Genomic DNA, 23,950 nt, shown 5'->3' with positions numbered 1-23,950 from the left:
CTCCGCCCATAGGCCGATGGTTCCGGCGACGGGCACCCCCCCCCCCCCTTAAAGGGGCAGGCCCGCCCCGGGGAGCAGCACCGTACCCTTGTTTTATCTTTCCACCACGGCCTCTGCTGAATGCCCAGAAACGCTGCTGAACCCCAGGAACGTTGCTGAGCATAGCTGAAGAGAACAAGACGAAGGATAAGAAGGGCTTCCAGTCCTTATAAAGAGCAGTTGAGATGATTTCATTTTGAAAGGCATACACTTGAAAAATAAGGCTTTGAAAACAAGTAATTAAGATAAGAAACTAATAATTAAACCACAATAAAACAAGCACACATTATAGCTGCTAATGCACTGGTTGTACCTTTATTGTTTCACCTCGTTCACTAACAACTCAGTGGTGCAAGGTTACCATACACAGTTAGATAATGTCTGCATTGCACACCTAAGGCTATACAGCAAATGGATCAGAATTAGTACAAATACATGAACTATATTTACATTTTTGTATACTTAAGCTCCAAACATATATTTACAAAATAAAATATGAAAATGAAAATCTGAAATTAATGTACAGTGTTGCTGATGCACTCCGCTGGGATGAAATCAGTTTGCAAAGAGATTTGTTCAAGAAGGCCACTTATACAGCGTATACCTTGTATACTTTGTGTACAGAGAGGTTGAATAGGAAAATGAGGACCACAATTAAAATAAAAAAGTATGTAGTTCAGTGCAACAGCATGTCTAATGTCCAAAGTCAAGAACATTGATCAACTGCACAGGAAGTGTGAACAGGCAGAGTAGAAAATTCAGAACTGATCCTGGGAAGCACTGATCATCCAAGACTCTCTCTGCTTGTAGACCTTGTTTTCAATATGAGCAGGAGGTAGTTCAGTACTGCTCAGGATCAGGCCACTAATTTGGAAACATAGCCTCAGTTTTCTGAATACATGGCTTATGTTAATTTAAAAACTGTTCCCAATTGATATTGGATACAGCCATCTGGTTAGCGTTGGACTAGTTTTGATTTCAAATACTTAGAATGCATAAATGGCCTTCTGAACAAAATATCTCAATCTTGTTCTTTGAACGGCTGATGTTTTTAACAAGGAAGCACAAAATTAATACATTCCTGCTACATACAATAAAGTTCAGATCACATACTGGGTTTTAAACCACATTGGAGAGATGCAACGCACATGTTAGAGACCCATTTTAAAATACATTCAGCAAACCGTCTCAGAGCAGCATTAGTATCCTTCCATTGAGCAGCTGGTTAACAACTGCATCTTCAACAAAGAAACACCACCACAATATAAACTAACACAAACTAAGGCTGTGTAAGAGTACCAGAAAGATGAATATGCATAGGCAGTATTAGTTGATTGCAGAGTACCAATGGGTCTTACTCCCAAGCTAATCCTCTTTCTAATGTGCGATTAATTACAGATATATAAATATACAATACATTACATAAACTTAAATCCCTGTAAATTAGATAACAAGCAGCAAAAAGTAAAGTCTTCGCTTTGAAATACCTTGCTACTTAGTAATAAGGACTGTTAGACAGTGGYAAAAAGACTAAAAACAAYGCAACTTTCTCAGTGGCTTGGAAATACTACTCCTTTCCCTTCCACGTTCCAGAACATAGGAATTTTCTAACAAAAAACAAAATACTTAAAGTGCATTTCTAAAATACAATATAGGAGGTTTAGTTTAGTTTTAAAGTATTCAGGAAGCTCCAACACCATGGTTTCCACAGGAAATAAGGATTCTATTTTTTTTCCTTCCCTTTACTGAAGAGTATAAAACCCCAAATCTACAGCACAAGTTCACTCTCGAGTTTCTCCAAGAACTGCCAGTTGAGTTTACCACTACTACTTATGCTCAGTGGGTTGGCAGGCCCACAGCATGATGCCTAGTGGCTGGGTCCTAAGAGCTGCCTGACTCTAGGAGCCCCCCCAACACACAGTAGGTAAGCAAAAGTGGGTTTTTAAAAGTCAAGAGAAGGCAGCTTAGCATATTTTTCCCTTCTTGGTCTATTTCAAAACAAGTTTTTAAGGTGTTGGGCTAGATCAAAAAAAGCTTTAAAGTGAGCTGTTTTTTTTTGTTTTGTTTTGTTTTTAAAAGAAAACCTGAATTGTCTTTCACTCCAGTTTTAAGGAGCAGAGAAATTGATGTCTCAAAACAGGCTTCAATAACTGATGAAAAATTCTTTAATTGTGTACTTATATATCAGTCTGAAAACAATAATGCCCATTTGAACTCCACGGGACAAGAATCTATTTTGTCACAGACAGGCTTTAAAAGATGCTGATGCTTAAGAACAGAATTTTGCTCTTCTAAGGACCTGTTATCCGTATATAGATCAAGCCATCTGAAGTTGCCTGATATAAGGGTAACTGTTATGCAATACTGCTTTACATTTACGGCTCYGTATAAAGTAAGCATCTGTCTCTTCCTGCTTTCACAGGAAGATTCCCTTAATCGTGTTTCTGTGCAATACCTATATCCCATTAGTTCATTTTTCTGGCTTATTCAAAGCAAAGACTTAAACTATAGTTTTGTTCTAGTTAAAATAATAATAATAATAAATGTTCTCAGTGCATCATATAATATCACCACCTGAATTGCTACCCCTCCTCCTCTGCTCAGACTCGTTCCACTTTTATTACTAAGGGTGATGGTGGCAGCAACAGCTTAGTGCTTAAAATTAACCTAATTCATTCTTAATACATCTTGACATCTGCTTAGCTCCAGTTTGGGAGCCCTCTTTCAGTACTAGTGGTCTTATTTGCAYGCACACTTGAAGTGCATATCATCCATTATAAAGAAACATCACCACTATATTGAGTCACACAATTAAATAAGATGCAGCCAGATAAAAGAAAATAATTTTCCATATAATGCTCTTGGGTCCCCAGGACACTCCCTCACTCTGAGTTCCAGTTCTGGAGCAAGTCTGGGAACCACAGGAGACAGGATGAGTACAYAATTTAACTGGAGTACCATCTTGAAATATATAAAGATATGTCCTAGCAAGTGTCAGACTCCCTCTCCCTGCCCCTTTTCCAGCCATGCTTTTAGGAGGTCCCATTATGCATTGCAATCTGCTGCAGAAGCAAAAAACCCATAAGGCTAAAAAAGTATTGCCTAACTGCTGACAATCCCACACATGCTTCTCGMCACAGAACTTCCAGTGCATGGCATGACTTGTTGACAAATGATCTGAATGAAAATAACCTTCCTGAGCTGCTGTTACAAAACAGTATTTTCCTAAGTGTGCCTACAGTAACAAACCCCTTCTGCCTCTACCCTGAGAGACAGGAGCCTTAGCTTGAAATCCCTGTACATCCCCCAGGATCACAGTCAGCCCTATCAGTGCCCAAGGTAAGTCAAGAAAGTATAGCACAGAAGTCTGAAACACTTTTAAAAATAAGCTGAAAAATCCCAGGCTCCTTGAAAACTTGAGATGACTTTACTTCTCAGAGGCGAACTCATTCTGCCTCCCTTTCTTGGAGCAAGGATCAAAGCTTTGCCATATGAAGAACTTATATTGTAGGCCAAGAACTAACACCTCCTAGCTGATCTCCAACAAGCCAGTTACTGCACCCCACTGTGACYAGGAGTGGAGTCTACCTGATCTGTCCTCCAGGAAGGACTCTCTCTGAAGTTAAAAGTTAAGGGGTTTTAGCTAAGGAAAACTGCAGCAGGGAGACAGGAGGTATTGAACAATTATTCCAAGGAGAAGTGAAAGCTTTCTGTTCGTGCCTGGAGAATACTGCAAGTGCTAGGTTTAGAAATTATTTTCTAGAGAGAGGATGGSCTCTAGAGAGCCCATGGACAGACTGGATGTCATCCACATATTACAGATAAAGGACCCATTTATAAAGCAGGCCTTTCACAAAGAAATGCAAATACACTGCTCAGTGTAGTCTTCCATAATGTGCCAGTTAGAATCATAAATCTCTTCCAGGAGAGGGAAGCGAGAACTGTTTTTGCAGGAACTCAGAAGCCCAAACTAAAAGCAGAAAAGGGAATTACTGCCCCCCTGTGGTGATCTCCTGAACATACCCTAGGAAACAACAACGCTGGCTTTTTTCTTAACACACGCCATCCGTATCAAAACGAGGCTGAGCATCTCAAACTTTAGGGATTACATCTAATATTGCAGCGACATTGCTTATTTTTCCTCACATAAGCACAAGCTCTGTCTGCTCAGCTCAGCTCTTGAGGCAGAGGAGTGTACATGTTCTCAGGGAGATTCAGAGCCAAACACTGCTCATCTGCACACCACAGCAAGAGTTCAAAGGCAGGTCATTACAGCCAGCCCCTCTTCAGCTGTTCCCTCCTCTTTTTGTAGGTCACTCCCCCTTCTGCTGGACTCTGGAAACTCAAAAACTTGCACCAGTCCAAAATCCAATCTGCCCAGACTGGTTTGTCCAAAGGTTTATCCAATATCAGCTTTCAACAGAGTTTAAATTGGAGGCTGGATTCAGAAAGCCTGAGGAGCTACTGCAGTTTCTGGCTGGGTAATGTTTACAGAAGGAATAGTCTTGCCCTGGTGTTAAAACTTTGTCCTGAGGGAACCAGTGACTACTGCCAAATCRTAAACTGAATGAAAAACCTAAAACATTTTAGACAGACATGGACAGTGGGAAAGACACCAAAAGGTCAGTTGGACTGGAAAAACAATCATTATAACAAAAAATACTTTTTTTTCTTTTTAGAGTCGTGCATAATAACTTTTTTTTTTCTTTTTTTTCTGGCCACATGCTACTAGTAGGGTTCTCAGCACAAGTGAAAAGAAAAAAAGGTAGGGTTAAGAACAGCTAGAAAATGTGCTGAAAGAGTTGGGAAGGTATGTGATGTTAAGCCACAGGATAACATACAAGAGAAACTGTCAAGAATCACAAAGAGAAAATGAGAGGTAACATTTTATCTATCAGAAGGTGAGTTAGGGAGAGCAGATGGAGGAATGTTACATGGACTCAGTACTTCATCTGGCCCGTGCGTCTTCGAGCCAGTTTTGACCTGCATAAGAAAGAAGTAAAAATTATTTGTTGAATTCTGGAAACTTATTTTTCTTCCCTCCCCACAGTTGGCCAACTTTCTGTTCTGCTCTTTTGTGCAGGTCTAGATAATTACCCAACTAGCTCACCCACTTTCTCAAATCCTCCAGAACAAGACTAATTCTGTGACTATCTGCGCACTTGCTTATAACTATCTCTAGCTCTGCAGCATTTGTATGCTCAAGAACTGTCTCTTACCGTATCGTGCCAGCAAGAAGCGGGTTGAAGGCGTATAACCAGTCGTTCATGTCTTTGTCATTGATGGCCTGGAGCAGGACCCCACGGTGCTTTGTACATACACCAAAGGTGTTAGGTGTCTGAAATATCAAAGACAATTTAAAATAAACAAGTGTACAAGCACAGAAGCTGATGCACGTTCCTCTTCTCAAGAAAATACATCACATTTGTAAAAAACACAGGACCCAAGGACTTTCCTTTAAGTTATTGATCATCTCCAGGATAATATTAGTCAGTCAAATGGGACATCTTCTATGAAATACAATTTTAKCTCATGAGTGTGCACTTTCAGAGCTGCTGAGATGAACCAGTTAAGTTAATTTGATTCTCTGTGGGATGCGTATGTGTGTTTTTTAAAACAAATAAATGCAGAGTCCTGGTACACAAGCTCATAAAAATGAGTATGATCCAGAATGGCAATCAGAGTTTCAAGCCTCTTGTAGAACTGTATCCTAATCATAAGACATCCCGAACAAATTGGAAACCTTGCAGGCAGCATCGTCAGAAGCCATGAGATAAGGGGACATTGCTCTAGAATACAGATGCAATTTCCTTAGACGAGAGATGATAGACAGGACAGTCTAGGTGCACTACCACCTGCAGTGCTATTCCTGTTCTATGTATAAACAATTGCTCTTAGACTGACCTTTACCATTGCCTGCTGATCCTCACTGTACTCCACCTGAGCCGTGGATAAGTTTATGACTCCTCTTTCCACAGGATCTTTATCGCTGTTGTAAATAAAAACATACGGACGACGGACCACCACAAAATGCTTGGCCCACGAGCTGGAGAGTGGCTCTTTGAAGTGGAGGTATCCTTTCTTCGAGACTACAGAACTGGAGGGAGAAAAAAAAATATATATATATTTTCTCCTAAGTAAGGCAACTACTGAGGGCCCCGTAYTAACTGCAAAACATTATACAAGACTAAGGTCTTCATATGTTCCGCCTACAACACCATTATTTAAAAGTTCTTTTACAAAAAGCTGAATTTTGTCTTCAAGTATTGTGCAAAGTTCTGGCACAAAAAATAATCCATGAAGACCTGGACTTCAGTGAACTTCAGCCATCAGTTTGATGATAGCAGACATTATATTTAGGTCATTGGAAACCTTGTTCATTAAGTGAATGCAGGGAATGAATGCTTCAGAGTTTAAAGATCAACACAACTCTCCTCAATCCTGCTGCCAGTTTAATTACAGACAACTTTATAGTTCTGCTATCACCTGCTATTTACTTTCCTTCAAATGGGACAAAGAAAACAGAAATCTCAGAAAACGCTTGTGAGAGCACACAGGAAAGCACAACCACACTACAATAGGAAATTTACCCTGGTCTGATTTCCTCAATATCAGGAACAAGGTTTAGGAATTCATTCTTTCCAGCTCTGGCAATATAGGAAGTTTCTACTGCAGGAATGAGCTGAAACTGTTCCAACTCAGGACAGGGACTAGAGGCACGAGAATTTGCTTCTGGAGTCCTTAAAAAAAAAAAAAAAAAAAAAAGTGAGTGAATGTGACAATAGATTTTAAAACATATCTACAGCCTAGTCTTACAAGTTTCATCCTATAATCCAGATCTTTTGTATGATATAGGGAGCCCTTTGTACAATATCAAACAGCATTTCTAAAGAAATTTGTGGAATAAAACTTGAGGCTCTGTACTGAAGAGATAAATATGAACTGCTAACAAGTGTTTTCCCACTATTTCTCCCTTGTTTCCCTTGCCAAACATTGTCACAACACAGAGACATGTCATATTACGGTTTGACAGAAGAGGTGCTGCAGCACTTCCTAAGAGGTGCACTTCTCAGAGAATGTTAAACACAAAGTCCAAATTACGTGTTTTTCAATAGTAGTTATTCCCAATTTCACCAAAAATAGCTTCTGTAGATAGAGCTGAAAAAATATACAAAGGTTATTGGCCAAATTGGTCTATTCCAGGCTGCTGCTAGTAGGTCTTCTTGACAGACATACTCCCAACCCCGCAAAAAACAAACAAAACAAAAACAAAACAAAAAAAAAAACCCACCACAACCAACCAAACAAACAAACAAAAAAAAAAACCACAGAAAAACACTTTGGGGACTCTGCATATTGAAGATTAACTGGTCACTACAACATCATGCATCTGGCTCTTCTTTTACCAYAAGGAACAGAAACACCTTAGAAGCTGAGAAAAAGGAATATATATGTGTGTGTGTGCGCGCGCAGAGTGGTTGCAGAAGATATAGCAAGAGGCACTATACAGAAACATCTGAAAGTATAGGAAAGGAAAAGAGGGGAAAAAAATTCAGATAACATAGCACAGACAGCTTTGTGAACGCTAAGAAGTACTTTTCCCATTCATACCCTATACTTACTTCTGATCAATTGAATTGCATCTTGAATCTACCAGAGAAGGACAGGTAGATGAAGGAGTGAGGGTAGCACTGCTGAAACTGGACACTGATGGGTCCCGCCCAATTGGAGAAATATCAGACAGCTACAAGGACAAACACATGCAAAGTATTACAGAGGAGATTTTTGTAGCTGGTGTTCAGTCCTAGTTGGAATAGGGCACTCAAAGCAAGCACTCAGAAAGCTCAGATAGTAGAAAAGTGTTTCTATTGGCCATTTCCTTATTTAGCAGTAAATTTTTGCACAGAAATRCTTCTATGCAAAATCGCTATCTGGGAATAAAAATAAAATGACACTTCCGTGGACACAGTTTGTTAATGTACTACACTTCTGATTATGTACATCCTGACTCTGATTATTTATACCCTGACTAATTCAATGGAATATATTAGTTTATTTGTTTTGCAACAGAATCGTGCCTGGGCCTACAGTCACAATTCTTGAAAGAGCTTTTTGATTCTGTCCTGTCCCATCCCCACCCCTCCCAGGCTTTTGCACAGGGAAAGTGAATGATTAAGTAATAAAGAGCACCCCCAGCCTTGTGATAAACTAAAAGCTATGCTATAGTCTGAGATCACACTATTTCCAATTCCTTTAACTGTCTTTAGAACCTGAAGCTGAACAGAACAGGTAAGTTCTTCCAATAGTCTGAAATTGAAGAAAATTAATACAAAGTGTTTTGTCTCTTAACAGCATCAACAGATTCTCCAATTTCAAATATATTGTTATTTGTATAGAGTTTAACCTTGTAACATTCCCAACAGAAGTTGGGAGACTGAGTAGGTAAGGAAGGACAAACAATAGCTGTTACATGTTTAGCTGCTGCTGTCCCAGAAGAAACAACGAAATCTTTACCTTACAATCACTGATGCTGTTGTACACCTGGTTAAATTCACGATTGAAAGTGTGAGTAAGAAGCTGCAGACACTGAAGAAAACACACAGAAAACACAAGGAGTTTACATTTAGATTTCCAGAGAAATCAGAACACCTAAGAGGCTTGCCAAGACATACTTGGCAGCTCACCAGAGAATAAGTAAATTCTAAACTACCACTGAAAAGTCCAGCATTACAGAACTCAAGACTAAAAAAAAAGCTAACAAGGAATAGGTTTTACACAGACTAGGAGAAAAAGTTAGGCTGGACTCTGAAGGTCAGTGAATCCCAACTTCTGCTCAAAGCAGAGTTTAAAAAATTTCAAGGACAGAAATTGTACAGCATTTCCTAGCAATCTCTCCCAATATTGAACCTCTCTCCCTGTATCACTTCTGTTCTTTATTGTTCACTTTGCARAAGAGGCTGATTGCCATCTTCACAACATGCTTACCCCTCCCTTCAACTAACCCCTTGCTTTCACAGAAGATGACTACCATGTGATCCCTCTTTGACCTTTCTTTCCTTTTGGTTACAGAATTCCAGTTTCCCAGTTGCCTCAGCCTCACCACCTTTTACATATACATGGCAGCCCCTATTATCTTAGTGAACCTCTCCAGTTTAACACCTCTCTTGTACTGGAAGACCCAGAACTGGGTATGGCATCCCACATGTGGCCCTGAAGTACAAAGAAGAGGGGAATAAACACTTCCCTTGATAAAATTCAGGAGTTGCATTTACAGAAGATCTAACGAAAGGGAATGAAGTACAGCCATAACAGCACAAACCCAGTCACCTGCACTGGCTTGTTGGAAGACAGAGGATTACAGTTACACAGTATATTAAAATGAAACTCATAACATGGTGAATATCCAGTTGTATCTCTGCAAGTAAAACTAATGAGCATGGGACAAACTAATTCCTAGGTTCTGCAAACCAAAAATCCTTGGACTGGAAAAGACAGAAGGATGCCATGCATCTCCTGGAAAGGATCGAACTAAAACAAATTAGCACATCAGTTCACTGTCCATCTCAAATATTTAATTATTGATCCCCGGGTGGGAACCAGCACAGGCACACCTTCTGTAATAATGGAGTAGCTGTGGAGTAGTTCTTCCAATTAACAAACCTTAAATTCTAGCTCATCATTAACATTTAATCATCCTTAGTACCTCTATTTAGACACACTCTCCTCATAAGTCATACCTTGGTGGCCAGCTCTTTCTCCCGATCCACCAGGCTCTCTATATCAGCTGAGTCATAGCCRCTGCTTTCACTGGGGGTGACCGCACTCTCAAAAGTGGTGGTGGAAATCTGGGAGGAAATGCTGGTGGAGGTGCTGAGGGTCCCACTGCTCAGACTGGGAGACAGTGAGTCACTCAGGGACTTGGGAATGCTCTCACCAAGCTTTTCACGAAGCAGAAGGAAATGTCGTGTTTTTTCCACCTGAAAAGAAATCAGCATCAGATGACCTAAGGTCTTCCTTATATTCACAGACACTGAATTCTTATGCATTCTGTTAGGATTCATACAAGTACCAAAAAATAAAAAGGAGTTTACAATGGCACTAGAAGCTGAACCTGCATTTGTTGAATATAGTGAGATTCTGAGTTGAAGACTATCCAGTGGCCAGCCACATTCTTGTCTTCCCTGTTGGAGAATTTATTTAAATCTTAACTCTGAGAACAAAYTCTGTTTTGAAAACCTGTTCAGCTCAGAAGGTCACACAGAGGGTGTACTAATGGCAAAATCAAAGGTACTGCTGCGTTTTTTCTTTCACTTCCTTCATCTCTTTACTTACCTCATGCAGAAGCTCCAATTTCTCCAGTTCCCACTGATGTTCTAGAATGAGGCTGTCACCCCGGGGCCTCCAACCTGCCAGGTTCTCTTCTCCACGCACATATGCCACAGAGGTATCTAGGACTTTCCTCCTCCTCCTCTGCATTCCTGAGTAGTCAAAAATAATACAAGACATCAAAAGTTTATCAATTAGCAACCTGCACAGAACCAACATATCTGCTGTACAGCTGGAAACAAAGTAATTGTTTCATTAATGACACTGCTATGCACATCTCAAAGTAGTTTAATTTAGTTCTGCTTTCTTGCTTCATTCAGATATTTTCCACTTATCTCCATATAATGCAAACTCCTCCTGTTCAGTTTAAATCAAAGTGTCAACTGCTAGCTCTTGGAGGAAAAAATGCATACATTCCTTCTAAGTCATCAAGCTCACATTGGATATTAGCAGAATCTAAAATGTGGTCCTCAGAAGACTGAGGGAAATACCATTGCACAACCAAATCCCAACTTTGTTTATTATGATGAGCCATTATTATGACAAGCCATTATTAAGCCCATTAAGTCTATGGTCCAGGTATGTGCTCAGTTTCCTGATACATCCATGTCAGAAAATGCAAAGATGTTTTYAGTGAATCTTTGGTCCACTAATGTTAAGCACAGATGCAAGCCAAAACTAAAAGCCTACATCATTTTTCATGGAATAGCAATGTTTCACTGCTCCTATTAAACACAGAAACTGGTTCTCAGAGAGAAGTATTTATTCCCTTCTGCTCACAACATCTTCAGCAATATTGCAGTTTACAGCATGTCAAATATTAAATCTCCTACACTTCAGTGCAGGTTCCTGTCACTGCTTACCTGGACTTCCTGTGTCTGCCATTTTGCATAAACTCAGCTCATAGATCCCAGTTACTCGATTGCTGTTCACAAGAAACCAGAACAAAAAAAGCCCGTTATCTTCAGAAATAAAGTACATCAGCGGTGTTATGTGATCCTCAAATTAGAAGTTTTAACTGTTAGTCAGAAGTATATGTCCATTCTACTCTTGACACAAAACAACCAGAACACACAGTAAGATCTCTAGAAATGGCATTTCCTGCAACCTTCACTTTTCCCATTAGACTTGGAGAGCTGTTAATAGGGTAAATTCCAGATTAGGACCAGGGTCTTCTATAAGACGACTGGAAAAATGGATCTCTCTTCCTAACTGTTAAGACACAAGGCTGCAAAAGGGGCCATGAATTGATAAGCCATCAGTGTTTCACTGAAATAAAAGGGAAGCAAGAAAGTATGTTCAAAAGCAGACTGGTAAACTATAACCAGGTAGGTTTTCAAGGAAGAAATACAGAAAATTAAGTTACATTTTCCCCTAAGTATATTATGATGTAAAACAACTGATACCAAAAACCAACTGAACTTACGAATCTGGAGATTTGCAGTAGCCACTGCCGAAGAGATTGCGTAGAGATCGTGGTGGTGAGATCTTAGCATCTCGCGAGTAAAAAACCATACAAACATCCTTTGTTATAACAGCAGGTTGAATGCAGTGATCAAGCTAAGAGAAAATAAAATACTACTGAACAAGTACCTACACACACCTGTGCCAAAAATTGTATAGCTTCCTTCTTCCAGTGGTGTAAATTTTTGAAATCTGCTATTGTTTAGGTTTTTAGTGTGTTTCTTCTTATGTGTTTCTGTAGAAGAGCACTGCTAAATTTCCTGATGCAACTTGCGGGCAAAATAGTTGTACTACAGAGAACAGTGTATTGCACACAAGGCCAAGAGCTACACCAGTGTTTGTAGCATTAGTAGTATTTCCTCAATCTTCACTCAAATACAAAGGCAGACAAAATGACGTACAGAAAGGTAAGGAAATGCACTCGACTCACTGCACATTTCTCCTGATAGTAAAGCATAACTGTAATATTCTAAGATATTAACTGTGAATACATTTTTCCATCCTCTTCTCAGAAAATGAAGACCTAGAACACACTTTCACTGGGTTCAGGATTCAAAAACACTTAGACCAGTAGACTAGGGAACACATTGTCTGCTGTCTCAAATAGTTGTACCCGAGTCACAAGCACAAAAGACAGTACAGCACTCTCACCTCCAGGTAAGCAGACAGGGTCATATATATCTTCTCTCCATATGGTGTCACTCGATTAAGGAGAAGTGAGTTATGCAAAGAGCTATCCCAAACTGCTTCAAATCGGTAAAAAGTCCTGGAAAAAAAGCACAACAAAAGCTCAGTATTAAGAGCTCCTCTGCATCCCTCTCGTAAGCCAGTACAAAGCATCTCTTTCTTGACATCATCCAATATGATAACCACAGTGATTAAGATAACAACACTTGAAATAAAGACTCTTCTTTCGCCAACAAATTTTTACAGATGCATCCAAGAGYAATTACTTCTACCTCAACTTCTTTGGCATTAAAGGTATCACTGCCTATTTTGGGAAAGACTTATCTAAAAGAAAAGAGGGAATACAGAGGAGAAAAAAAAATTATCATAAAGCCACAGCAAGGTCATCACTAAAGGACACTGTTCTTAAGCAGAAAAAACACTCTTCTCTATGGCTTAACATGCARTTCAGCTGAGCTGGACCTCAAAGTGCATCGGAAGATTCTTTTTTATAAGCATCTCACATTCTATACCATGTTCTAGGACTGACATACAGCTACACACATCTCCAATAAATATCTTAAACCAAAAATGAAATGGAACATATCCTTCTTTACCATGCCATACAAAAACTGTAGCTTCTAAAAGCAAATCAGAATGACTGATAGATTGGGAAAAATCCTATATTTAAAGTAATTAAGATTTCTTTCCATTTTCCTACTTGCTTCAAATAAAAACTGTCAGCTCTAACAAACTTTTGTAAGGTTCTTCAATTTGGTACGTGGAAAGAAAGTTGAAGRGTCCCACAATTGTATCCCAGCAATTTTGAAATCTGATTATCTGTTAATGTCAAAAGTGAGAGAGGGGGATAAAAAAGATAGATCAGCTCTAGAGTTATCATTTAGACTGTCTCGTCCATAATGGTGGCATGAGGAAGATGAAATTAGTGTCTACCTGTGAGAACGGAAAAAGTTGGACTTTCTTCTAAAGAAACCTACACTAATACCTTTATTCTGGAGTACAGTACGCTCTTCAATTCTCTGCACTGGTTAGAAAAAGGAGGCTTTAATTCTTGATTACTTTCATGTGCTTTTCCCTTCCAAACCCCCTTACAGTTTAGGTTTTCCATCCCGTTTTGAGTCTAAATACTTCATGTAATTTTTTTTTAAAGTTATATCTCTAAGGAACTTCTGTATTAATGCCAAAGACCAGTTCAGAAAAGCAAGAAATTCAAAGACAAATGACAAAATGGAGTAGGAGGAAGAAATCAACAAGAGAGAGACATGAAACAGCCTAGAGCTGACATAGCAGAAGCAAGAGTTTTGAGCTCAGATAGTCTAAGAATCTCCTTTTTCTGAAACCAATTACATAGTTCAGAGCTGGGGAATGCATTAAGAAGCCATGAACTGTGCAGTTAAGTAATATAATTCAACAATATTACTAAATACTGCTTCTATTTGAAATATCTTACTTCAGAAATTACTGCTAAATGCCTTGCTTCTATTAAAAATGCTACAGAGGAAAAATATTCTAAAGGCTAAGCAAATGGGAACCTGAAAAGCACTGTAATGTAATCCTCACTTGAGCTAAATAGGAGATAAGCCAAACAATACAGGTTTTCTAATCCTTTGCATATTTGTGTTGAGTTCCTATATTTTAATCTCTCATCATACCTTAATTATGATGCATTTATATAACTTTAGGCAGGCTCCAGAACTACTATTCATGTGGAAGAAACAGAGGTAAAACCTGGTTCTCCGCAGACAGAGAGCCAGCATACCTAGCCCCGAAACAGCTCTACAGCATGTGCTGAACGTGACTCTTCTCATCACAGAGATAGAACTCTGGAGTAACCATTCAACAGTGCAGAACTAAAATCCCTGTCTTCAGCAAAATAATGATTTTTGGACAAACACCAAATCAAACACAGCTTCAAGACTGACTCTGCCGGATTTTGTCTAGGCAGAAGGATAAATATACACAGGCTTCCTGAACTTCCTAGAATAGTTACAGAGGGAGACAAAAACCAGAAGTGAACAAATCTCTTTCAGCACAGCAAATAGTACAAGGAAGAAAATGGAGCWTAAAACAAGTAAAGCATAGAAAATATGAAGAACTGGTTAAGGGTAGTAATGTTTCATCAGAATTGTGGATTTTAGAGTTAGCAAGAGGTGTTGAACCAAGAGCACAGAAGATTTAATTCTTCTCCTTTCCAAAGGGGCAGAACACAGAATAGAGATGCAAGTTGTGCATTGTGCAGCCAGTATGCTTTGGCTGTGATCTAAAGAGGCATCTGGAGAGTGAAATAGGAATCCAGTCTGATCAGTTACTAAATATCTCACTTCTTTCTCAACAGGTAGAATAAGTAGCAGCAAATACATGGTTAAATTTCAGATACAAATCCAACCTAAAAAATGGAGGTTGAATGCCAGTCACATGGCAGCCACAGCTTTTTGTTCAGTGTAATTCTGAGGTAGAATTTCAAGTAACATAATCATTCAGTCCTTGTCTTGGCATAGCAAATGCAGCAAGCATTCTGAAGTTGGACAGTAAAAAATTCCAAATTTGGTTCTCTGATATAGAAAAAAGGAAGAAACTATGAAGTAAATAAGGACTACATTTTGATGACACATTTTGAGGATTAAAAAAAACAAATGAGGGAAGTTATCCATCATATGTGAAGGAAAACTTATCTTAATGTGYTTCCCACTGAATTGCACCTGAATAAATGCCTGATAAACAAGGGAGGAGGAGATGTACTACTTCTAAAGGAGCTAAGAGGTGTGTTGACAAAATTCAGTAAAAGCTGAAAGGGCAGCAATACAAATGGGACATAAAGCATTCTATTTTCAAGAACCTTTATGTGCAGAGGAAGCAAACAGAAAATACCTAGGCATATCCTTATCAAGAAAGAGCCTGTAAAAACATAGAAAGAGCTTTAGTTAGTGCAGCCAAAAGCAGAACACAAAAGCAACAGCTGAGAGGAGCAGAACAAGTAGACTAAAAACAACAAAACAACCAGAAAACAAGTCTGTAGACAATGAGCAAACATAAGACATACCCCTGACCGGGCTTCAATCCCGCTCTACCCGACATTCATTCCACAAAYTACATCTTTGCATTCTGGTGAGAGATGGTCAACAATTTCACTTCACTCTCCACCATCCTTCATCCAAGCAGCCCTCCCAGTAGAAAACTACAGAGCCATACAGTAATTTCTTGAATTTTTTAGGGAACAGAAGGGATAGCACTTTCCAACTGCAAATCTAGCACAATCAGGCTGGAAACTAACAGAAGTACCCTTGACATCCAGTTATACCAATCCATCAATTCAAATATGCTAAAAGTAAAATACCCACTTTACAGTGAAAGGCAAGGAATAACAGCTTAAAAAAAAATACTGTCACTGTGCTCATCTACAGACACTAAGTGTCAGGAGGATATTAAGTCGATAGCAAAACTGTCCCAAATTCACCTTTAATATTGCAGTAGTATTTCAAAGTACAAGATTCTAATAGAGAAGGAAGTTAGAATCTATTTCAGTGCCTAGAAAGATACTGCCTCCAGGATTCAACAGTCACACAAGAGATGGGCTAACCCTTCCTTGCTCTCAACACTGTTTCAGAGTTAAATCTGAGAGAGAGTCCCGCTTTTCACCAGCTAAATRGAGCCACTAAACAGCCAAGTGATTTGGCTCATGTCAGAGGCTCTGTTGGCAATGCAGAATTCTCCTTCACCACCCTTTGTTGCAGGCACTGAAGCAGAAAACTGTGCAGTCTGACTGATACCTTAAGAGTGATGCAAACTAATGAGGGGACATATGCAGCCACAAATCTCAGAGAGGCCTGGCTGCTGCCCAAATGATTGCAGTTACTCGGAACAGGTGCCTCCTTATCAGAACCGGAGTAAATTTGTGATACACCTATATATATATATATGTATCCTCCTGCCTTTCCTTTACACATTGGCAATACTGAAAATTGTGAAGTTTAACTTACAAAGCATGACTGTTGCTTAGATTAGATTATCACAAACTTTTTCCAGGAATACAGGTATCTACACATCCAYAAATACATCACCCCAAGATCACCCTTGTACTCCAATGATGCATTCTAGTGACAAGYCCTGATGTCAGTTTAAACTTTTTCGGTTCAATACTGGGACACCTTTAAGCTGGGACATCCTTTCTCCTTTAATGGTGCTTACAAATGGAAAGTCACCCAAAAGCATTATCAAAAAATCCTTCATTCAGAGCACTAGACTTCAGTTTTAATGAGAAATTATGTTAACACTCATTCCTATCTGTATGCATTGTGCCCACAGAATTCTGTATTTAATAATTAGTAACATGCCCAGCTTTTCAATTATCCTGCCCATATCTCAGGATATCAACAAAATATTAAGGTTACTAAGAGAAAGAACGCTCACTTCATTCACTTACCTATTAGAGCTGTGAGAGGACTTCAGATATTTTGCAGAGATAATATTCAAAGATAGAACAGCATCCACAGCAGCTTCATCTACCTCTGCTTTATTTCTTATACGTCCTGAGAAGAGTAGAAAGGGAAAACAATTGAACCTAAACTTGAAATGCAGAAGGAATTTGTTTTCCAAATGTCAGTATAGACTATGTGGTCAGATACACAGTTATAAATAGAAATGACAAAACTTAAGCTTTTTCCTCTGGATGTCTTTCAAAGTCATTCTCCTCCCACAGTCAGTGCTAGTAATGGTAACATAACCAGTTGCAAAGAAAAAATCAGCATTAGTACTTTTTATTCCTTAGATAATAACATACAAACAGAACATACTCACCAACAACCAACTCTCGTACATCTTTCCAGTGCAACTCACTGCCCTTCTCATGAATAATGGTAACTGTGATTCTACGCTGGATTCCCTGGTAACAGTTCAAAAAAGGGAAGCTTACACTGGTGAAGTATTTTCCCAACACTAACCTCATCCATTTTGCACTTCTACTGTGAAAGTGAAGCAGTGTAGATAATTTACATTAGCTCACAACTGTGAACAAGCTTCTGTATGTTTCTAGGCACTAAAATTAACCTAATATAGGAACAACATACGTTCGCACATAAAACAAAACAAAAAACAAAAAAACATACTTCTCCCTCCTCACCCCACAAAGACAAGGGTTTTTTTTCTTCAAATAGTCCTGACATTCTCACTACACTCTCAAAGAAGATATGCATAGTCTCTGGCATATACCAGAGTTGATGATGATAATCTTAAGGAAATACTAAGATGATCTGCATACTCAAGCTTCATAAAATCCACTCTACCAAACTTGCAGCATACAAGTGTTTAATTGAAAAAACTCTTATATATAAACAAAGTAAGTTACTATAAAATACCAAATAGTGATGCAGATATTTCCCATCTTATTCACATACATCTATTAACAGAAACTTTATTTTATCAGTATCTTTTTATTTATCAGTATCTACAGAGACCATTCCTATCATCACTGTTAAGTCAAAGCATAATGAAACCCTGCAACAGCAGAGAAGGAGGTCAAATTGCAGAATAGAAATAAACACATCTAAACATACACACAYATATATATATAAACATCTCCAGGCATTGGTCTCAATAGATTGACCTCTTCACTTTAAAGAGTGGAATTTCCATGAGAGAAGGGAACTTCCAGGAAAAAGGTGCTTGCTATGTAACTGTTTAAAAAGAAGTTGAAAGAATTTTGCTAGTCTTGTGGACTTGATAACTAAATTACAATGGCTAGAATTACTCTTGTTTTGAATTCAAAGCAATTGATGAGAAATACTAACAAATTAAGAATTCAGTGCCTTCCTCTTTTTTGGAAGGGATAGGAATAAATATAGTATGATCATTTCTCACAACCTGTAAGAACTGTTCCTATCAAAGAGAAGAAATGCAAGTCACAGGAGAAGCCTGAACAGGAATCTGAAATTCAGAGTAAAGAAAAACGACATAATATAAACCTATAAACAAGAGTTAGCTTTTTAGAATCCAGCTAAAGGAAAATTGTCATTACGGATTATTACATTAAAATTTGTGATTAAATACAAGCATTTAAAATGCATTGAGGCATGGTCAATGTGCAGATCCATCTTCTAGCCACACAGTGAGAATGAACCAAAGAAAGTTCAGTCCCCATTATTCTTCTGTCTTTGGTTCAGAACCACACTCAGGGCACAAACCTGGTCCTAAGAATTCCCGCTGTTTAAAAYACTTTGATCTTTAATGTGTGTGTAAGCACACAGCAAGAGTGGCATGCACAGATAAGCAAAGGAAACAGGAATACACTAGAGGCCTAGGATATTCCCTACATAGCCCAAGGATAACAAACTATAAGTACAGACTAAAAGATGACTGACTCTATAGTTATTATTAGAGAAGTGTGTGGGAAAGGAGAAGACAGACGTGAAAATCCAGTCATTAGACTCTAACCCCCTAGAGATGAAACTTGCTGTTCCACAGCCTTCATTAGTACCTGGTGAAGCAGGAATGTTCCCTGACAAGGCAGGCCTCCTGTGTGGTCCACAATAGCAGGAATATACCTGTGAGAGACAGAAATCAGCAGTCAAGATAAGTTATACTAACACTGTAGTAGTATTCAGTTTTCTGCTGCCAACATTTGCCTTTCCATACAATAGCTGAAGAAACAAGGATGTTTCTACCAACTCCCAGACTGGACTTCGATTGGACTATCAGCTAAATACAGAAACATCATATATTCTATCATATATCTTAAAAACTCTGCAGAATTCACCTCTCAATATAGCCCCTAAAAAATTGTCACAGAAAAGCCTTCTGTCTAGCAGAGGTGAACACATAATGCCTGCTAGAGTGACTTCTAAAGCATAAATTATTCCAAGAATTTAAACACTGTCTAAACATAGGTAAGTTTTCCCAGCCCTTGCTCAGCTAGTGTGCATGTGCTCTCAAAATGAAGAGATTAGAATTTATGAATTAGCCAGAGACCACTCTGATATAAGCTAGGCCACCATCAGTTGGTAACTCCTAAACATCAATCTTGTCTGAATAGAATAACAGATAAAAGAACTAACTCCATAAACCACTGTCCTTAAAACATGAAAGATTAATTCTAGACTTACTCCCCCGTTGGCTCCAATTCGCTGATCTCAAACCAGACAAGGAGGTCATATTTGCTCACACTTTGGCCCAAGTTAGGTTTGCTCATAGTATTTAGCTTTGTAGCTGGCACTAAAAAAAAAAAAAGGAAAAGAAAAGAAAAAGAATGGTTTACAAAGACTGAACACAAGTAAAATTACTCACAGAAATCTAAAGTCATTTCAGTGTTCCTATGTATGCGATAACTGCTTATGCAGATCACATGGTAAAAACAATCGGTCTCAAATTGCCAAGGCCACCAATTAGATCAGACTTGCTGATGAAATCTGGGAGTTCTACAGTAAACCATGAAGGGCCAATTAACTTTACAAATGAAGATGTAAATAAACCAGATAATTCAGCACCTACATGTAAAGAGAGGAAAAAAAATAATAATATAAGGTTTTCTTGCCATCTCTGTCACCACTCAATTGTTCACAAAAAAAAATCAGATAATGCTGAAAGGAAATCATTAGGTAATACAGTAAAAAAATATTTTGCTCCATCTGTAGAGGGTGAAAGGACCTTGCTCTTAAGACATCTTGTTCCATGAAAATGAGGCTGCTTACAGCACTATTCCTCAAAGTGTTGGCATGAAAAACGGTTATTAGAGAAAAAAAAAAAAAAAAAAAAAAAAGTTAAATGAATAATGATATAAAAGTGTATACCAAAAAACACTTGTAAAAATGTGGTCTCTATAGATCCATACAAAGATGTGAAAGATCTCCATCAACTACTTTATAGCTTAGTGGTTTGTGATTTGGAACCATTTAGGTCTGTTCATTTGCAACATTATTTATCCAGAACGCACACTCYCCTCCCACCAAAACAAACAAAAAACCGCCCAAGAAATTAAAACTTTGGCACAGGAGATTACTATTCTGCTACATGAAGTGAAGACCAGTTTAGGTATGAGGATGTATACATAAAAAGGATGAACAGAACTTATTTCAGAAAAGTAATCCTGGCAAAATACGTTCCTTGACTCTTTATATTTTGGTATTAATAATTACTGCTGGCTAGATCCTCTCTAAACTCTTTTATACAAATGTAAGGATAAACCACTCTGAAAAACTATTAATAATGCAGTAACAAACTCTAGAAATAACCTGCTATTCCTTCACACATGATTATATCATATCTTTTAACTATCACTTCTTGATTTCTCTCCTTTGCTTCTTTTTCAATTTTTGTAAATGGGAACATTTAAAGAGTTTTGTTCCCCAAAATACCTTAACTACTTACTTTCTTTTTAAGTCTGCAACTGTTTTCTCATTTTTTGTGCTGCTACATGCTGCTTTTATTAAGTCAAATAACTCTGCTCCCTTCTAACCTCTAAAGCCCCGTTCTTCCCCGCTAACGTGCTCTTCAGGTCCTCCTAACTTCATGCTGCTGTATATCCTTCAGCTTCTAGCATGACTTAAATTCCCATAAGTGAAAGAGCTTAATAGGACCCAAGTAAGAAARTGTTCTTCGGTGTGCCTGTGAGATTATAGATAGTCTTCCCCCCCATCACCCCATCTCTCTCCCCCCCCAAACACATTTATTTTCTAGGTAAAACAAAAGCCACCTCAAAGGGACAAACTTTACAAGAATTAGTCATTTATAGCACTACACCATCAGGCTCAGTAGCAAGCTTCAGTGCCATCATTCATTCTTCCTATGTATTAGCAAGAACCACCACCCTGTCATATACGTCATACTACCAAAGCAACACCTGCAGCTCTACACACACTGTCCATGAGCTCACAACAGCTGGACTCAGTGTTGTTGGTAGTAAGGGGAACATCAAACGTAATTCACTCAAGTTTTCTGCTAAGCAAAGAAACTCAAAAGAGTCAGAAGAGAAAAAACACAGAAAGACATTTAAACAAACTCGAAAGCCAGTTTTAGAAGTTCTCATGGACTACTTCTGGCCCAGTTCATCCAGTATGGCTCTTTTACAGAATAAACCTGTGAGGCACAGCACTGTACATATCAAATTAGACAGCAAAAAGGAAGATGAGTAAAAAGGAAACTTATATGAAACATAGCAGAATGTTTCCTCTGTACCTGGCTGTCTTTTCATTTGTAGCATCTCATCTTAATATCTCCAAACTGACAAGAAAACAGAAGTCCAAGAATTTTGGGCAACAGATCCAGCGTCACAAAAAATCTGTGATACCTAGCACATTGGAATTTAAAGGCTCCCTTTACATTTTTCTCTAGAAGAGCCCTACAAAACTTCTTCAGTTTTATCCTTCAGTGACTGCAACCACAGCAGTTTCTAGTCCCAAGAACACTACAAGATCATGGTAAGGAAAAAGGAATTTCAAAGCATGTTTTAGAACTATTTCTGCATCTATTATAAATTAAATTTGGCTACTAACCATCTCGTTTAGGAGCCCGCTCACTCTGACAGCTGGGAACAGGCAGAAAGAGAAAAGGTGGTAGCTGGTCAGCCCCATCCTGGAAAGCAGCCACAGCAGAGGACGCAAGCACGTTGGCATGCTCAGATAGTGTGTTCAGGACATGCACGTTTACATAGCCAGACATAAGATACCTAATCAACTCAATTTTTCTCTCGTGGTCTGCAAAAGGAATGGAACACACACACACACACACACAAANAAAAAAAAAAAAAAAAAAAAAACCACACACCACACACAACAGATGGTAGAAACATGCAGGCAAGAGGAAGCAAGAGGAAGAGGAAATAAAAGGTAAAATGGGAAGAAAAAAATACCAAAAGAGTTTAGCATGCATTATTAAAATTAAGTAAAGAAAAGCAATGATCATTTCAACAAGATTGTGTCAGTAAACAAGAGCAAAAAGATGGAATGGTTAATGAATATGACAATTTGCAATCAAGTGCTCAGTAAGCATGTAGAGTCATAGCCAGATCTCTTGGAATATGGTCAAAACCTCAGGAATGATATTCTACCCTTTAATGTCCCAAGAAGCACTAGCTGCAAGAGGAGGTTGAACAGAACACACACACACACACACACACACAAGATAGCCAGCAAAGATGTATCCAATCCCTTTTTGCAATGCTCACTCCATTTCTCAGTTTCTTGTACAGCTTTAGAATATTCTACAATCTTCATTTTCAGCAACAAACAGACATATAAAGTATGATGTTCAGAATTAGAGAATCTTTCTCACCTGGCTTTGAGAGTGGCATGGGGGGAGGAAAGAATCTTCGGGATGGCTGTGGAGGACTGTAGAGAAATGAAAACAGTTACCAATATATAGGTAGTTAAGCATAAAAATACACACACACACACACACACCCCTAGAAGATGTTTTCCATCTATTTCTATCTCAAAAAAGAGTCTCACAATTCCAAGAATACAGGTAAATGTCAGCTGTCAGAAAAAGCACAGAGGATCAAATGCATTCAGCATTACATGAAAATTTCTCCCAGGACTCAGAATACTTGTCAGACTAACCTAAATCCTCTTTCTATTCTAATATAATTAATTATAGCTGTCAATAAAAGAAAGATTTATTTATAGTTTCCAACTGCTCTATTCCATTCTACACTGAAAACTTAAGTAGGTAGCAGGCAGTTCCCCAAAATAGCCTAAGGAAAAGCAACAAGTCCCAGCWGATACATCCTCTTAAAACCAGCACATGCTTCCTCTTTGCAGCTGCTGCCTTCAGTAAGGGGGCTAATCAGACCCAGTAATCCAGAAAACAGACTCTTCCTTTAAGCCATGAATAAGTGGACTAGGGATCCTTTCCCTAATTCAAATTAATGAATGCCAAGATGGTGGTAGTACTTTCACAAGATATTACACATGGAGAGCCTTTTGTTTTCCCCTAATCTCTTCTCTTTGCTTTGTCATCCTATCTCCATGCTAGCAACAGGGTAGTAGGACTTGCCAGAACACGCAGGGATCACCGCTAAGGTCCTGTGCACAATATTCTACAACCAYAGTGTTCATAGGGTGGATGCAGTTGTATTAGCAAAGCAGCTTTTCATGTTTAAGATGGTAAAACAATCCCATTGTCCATTAACAAAACATGCTAGATGGTGTAAATAGGCCTCTACCAGCATGCTTATACCAGTTAGGGATTCTGCTTGTGAGACTGTGGCTATATAATTTCAGGAAGATGAAAAATACTGCCTGAACTGCAGAGCTGATTCAAGTCTGATCACAAACAGCCTTTATGCCAGAACAGTGAACAATACCTGTTGAGATCCTGTCCTTGCAGGTGTAGAGGATGCTGCTGATAATGCCCAAAAACTTCAAACACAATAGGCTTTGTTTTGATATACTCCACAAATGATTCTGTCACTTCCACAGCAATCTATTAGCCAAAGTAAGGGTGGGAG

The 23,950-nt window shown here is 38.6% G+C and overlaps 1 protein-coding gene across 9 annotated transcripts in view; it reads right to left on the bottom strand.

The window, feature by feature from the left end:
- Positions 1-325: 325 nt before the first annotated feature.
- Positions 326-23,950, bottom strand: part of KIF1B (kinesin family member 1B) — a 95,959-nt gene continuing 72,334 nt past the window's right edge. For all 9 annotated transcript variants that reach the window (XM_085299009.1, XM_085299008.1, XM_085299014.1 and 6 more), the window contains 17 exons: positions 23,807-23,925; positions 22,774-22,829; positions 19,611-19,719; positions 18,986-19,052; positions 17,311-17,395; positions 16,937-17,042; positions 12,481-12,595; positions 11,792-11,925; positions 11,229-11,290; positions 10,372-10,517; positions 9,777-10,016; positions 8,554-8,625; positions 7,662-7,783; positions 6,630-6,779; positions 5,944-6,136; positions 5,259-5,377; positions 326-5,022 (listed from right to left, as the gene is read on the bottom strand). In XM_085299009.1, coding sequence (XP_085155135.1) covers positions 4,980-5,022; positions 5,259-5,377; positions 5,944-6,136; positions 6,630-6,779; positions 7,662-7,783; positions 8,554-8,625; positions 9,777-10,016; positions 10,372-10,517; positions 11,229-11,290; positions 11,792-11,925; positions 12,481-12,595; positions 16,937-17,042; positions 17,311-17,395; positions 18,986-19,052; positions 19,611-19,719; positions 22,774-22,829; positions 23,807-23,925 — 1,938 coding nt within the window. In that variant the 3' untranslated portion in view covers positions 326-4,979. The remainder of the gene's footprint in view (positions 5,023-5,258; positions 5,378-5,943; positions 6,137-6,629; positions 6,780-7,661; positions 7,784-8,553; positions 8,626-9,776; positions 10,017-10,371; positions 10,518-11,228; positions 11,291-11,791; positions 11,926-12,480; positions 12,596-16,936; positions 17,043-17,310; positions 17,396-18,985; positions 19,053-19,610; positions 19,720-22,773; positions 22,830-23,806; positions 23,926-23,950) is intronic.

This window comes from Rhea americana, unplaced genomic scaffold (assembly GCF_003343005.1).
Source record: "Rhea americana isolate MKP2758 unplaced genomic scaffold, rheAme1 scaffold_143, whole genome shotgun sequence".
In the NCBI taxonomy this organism is placed as follows: Eukaryota; Metazoa; Chordata; class Aves; order Rheiformes; family Rheidae; genus Rhea; species Rhea americana.
The sequence above is the reverse complement of the archived record's forward strand: the minus strand, read 5'-3'. Positions and strand labels throughout refer to the sequence as shown.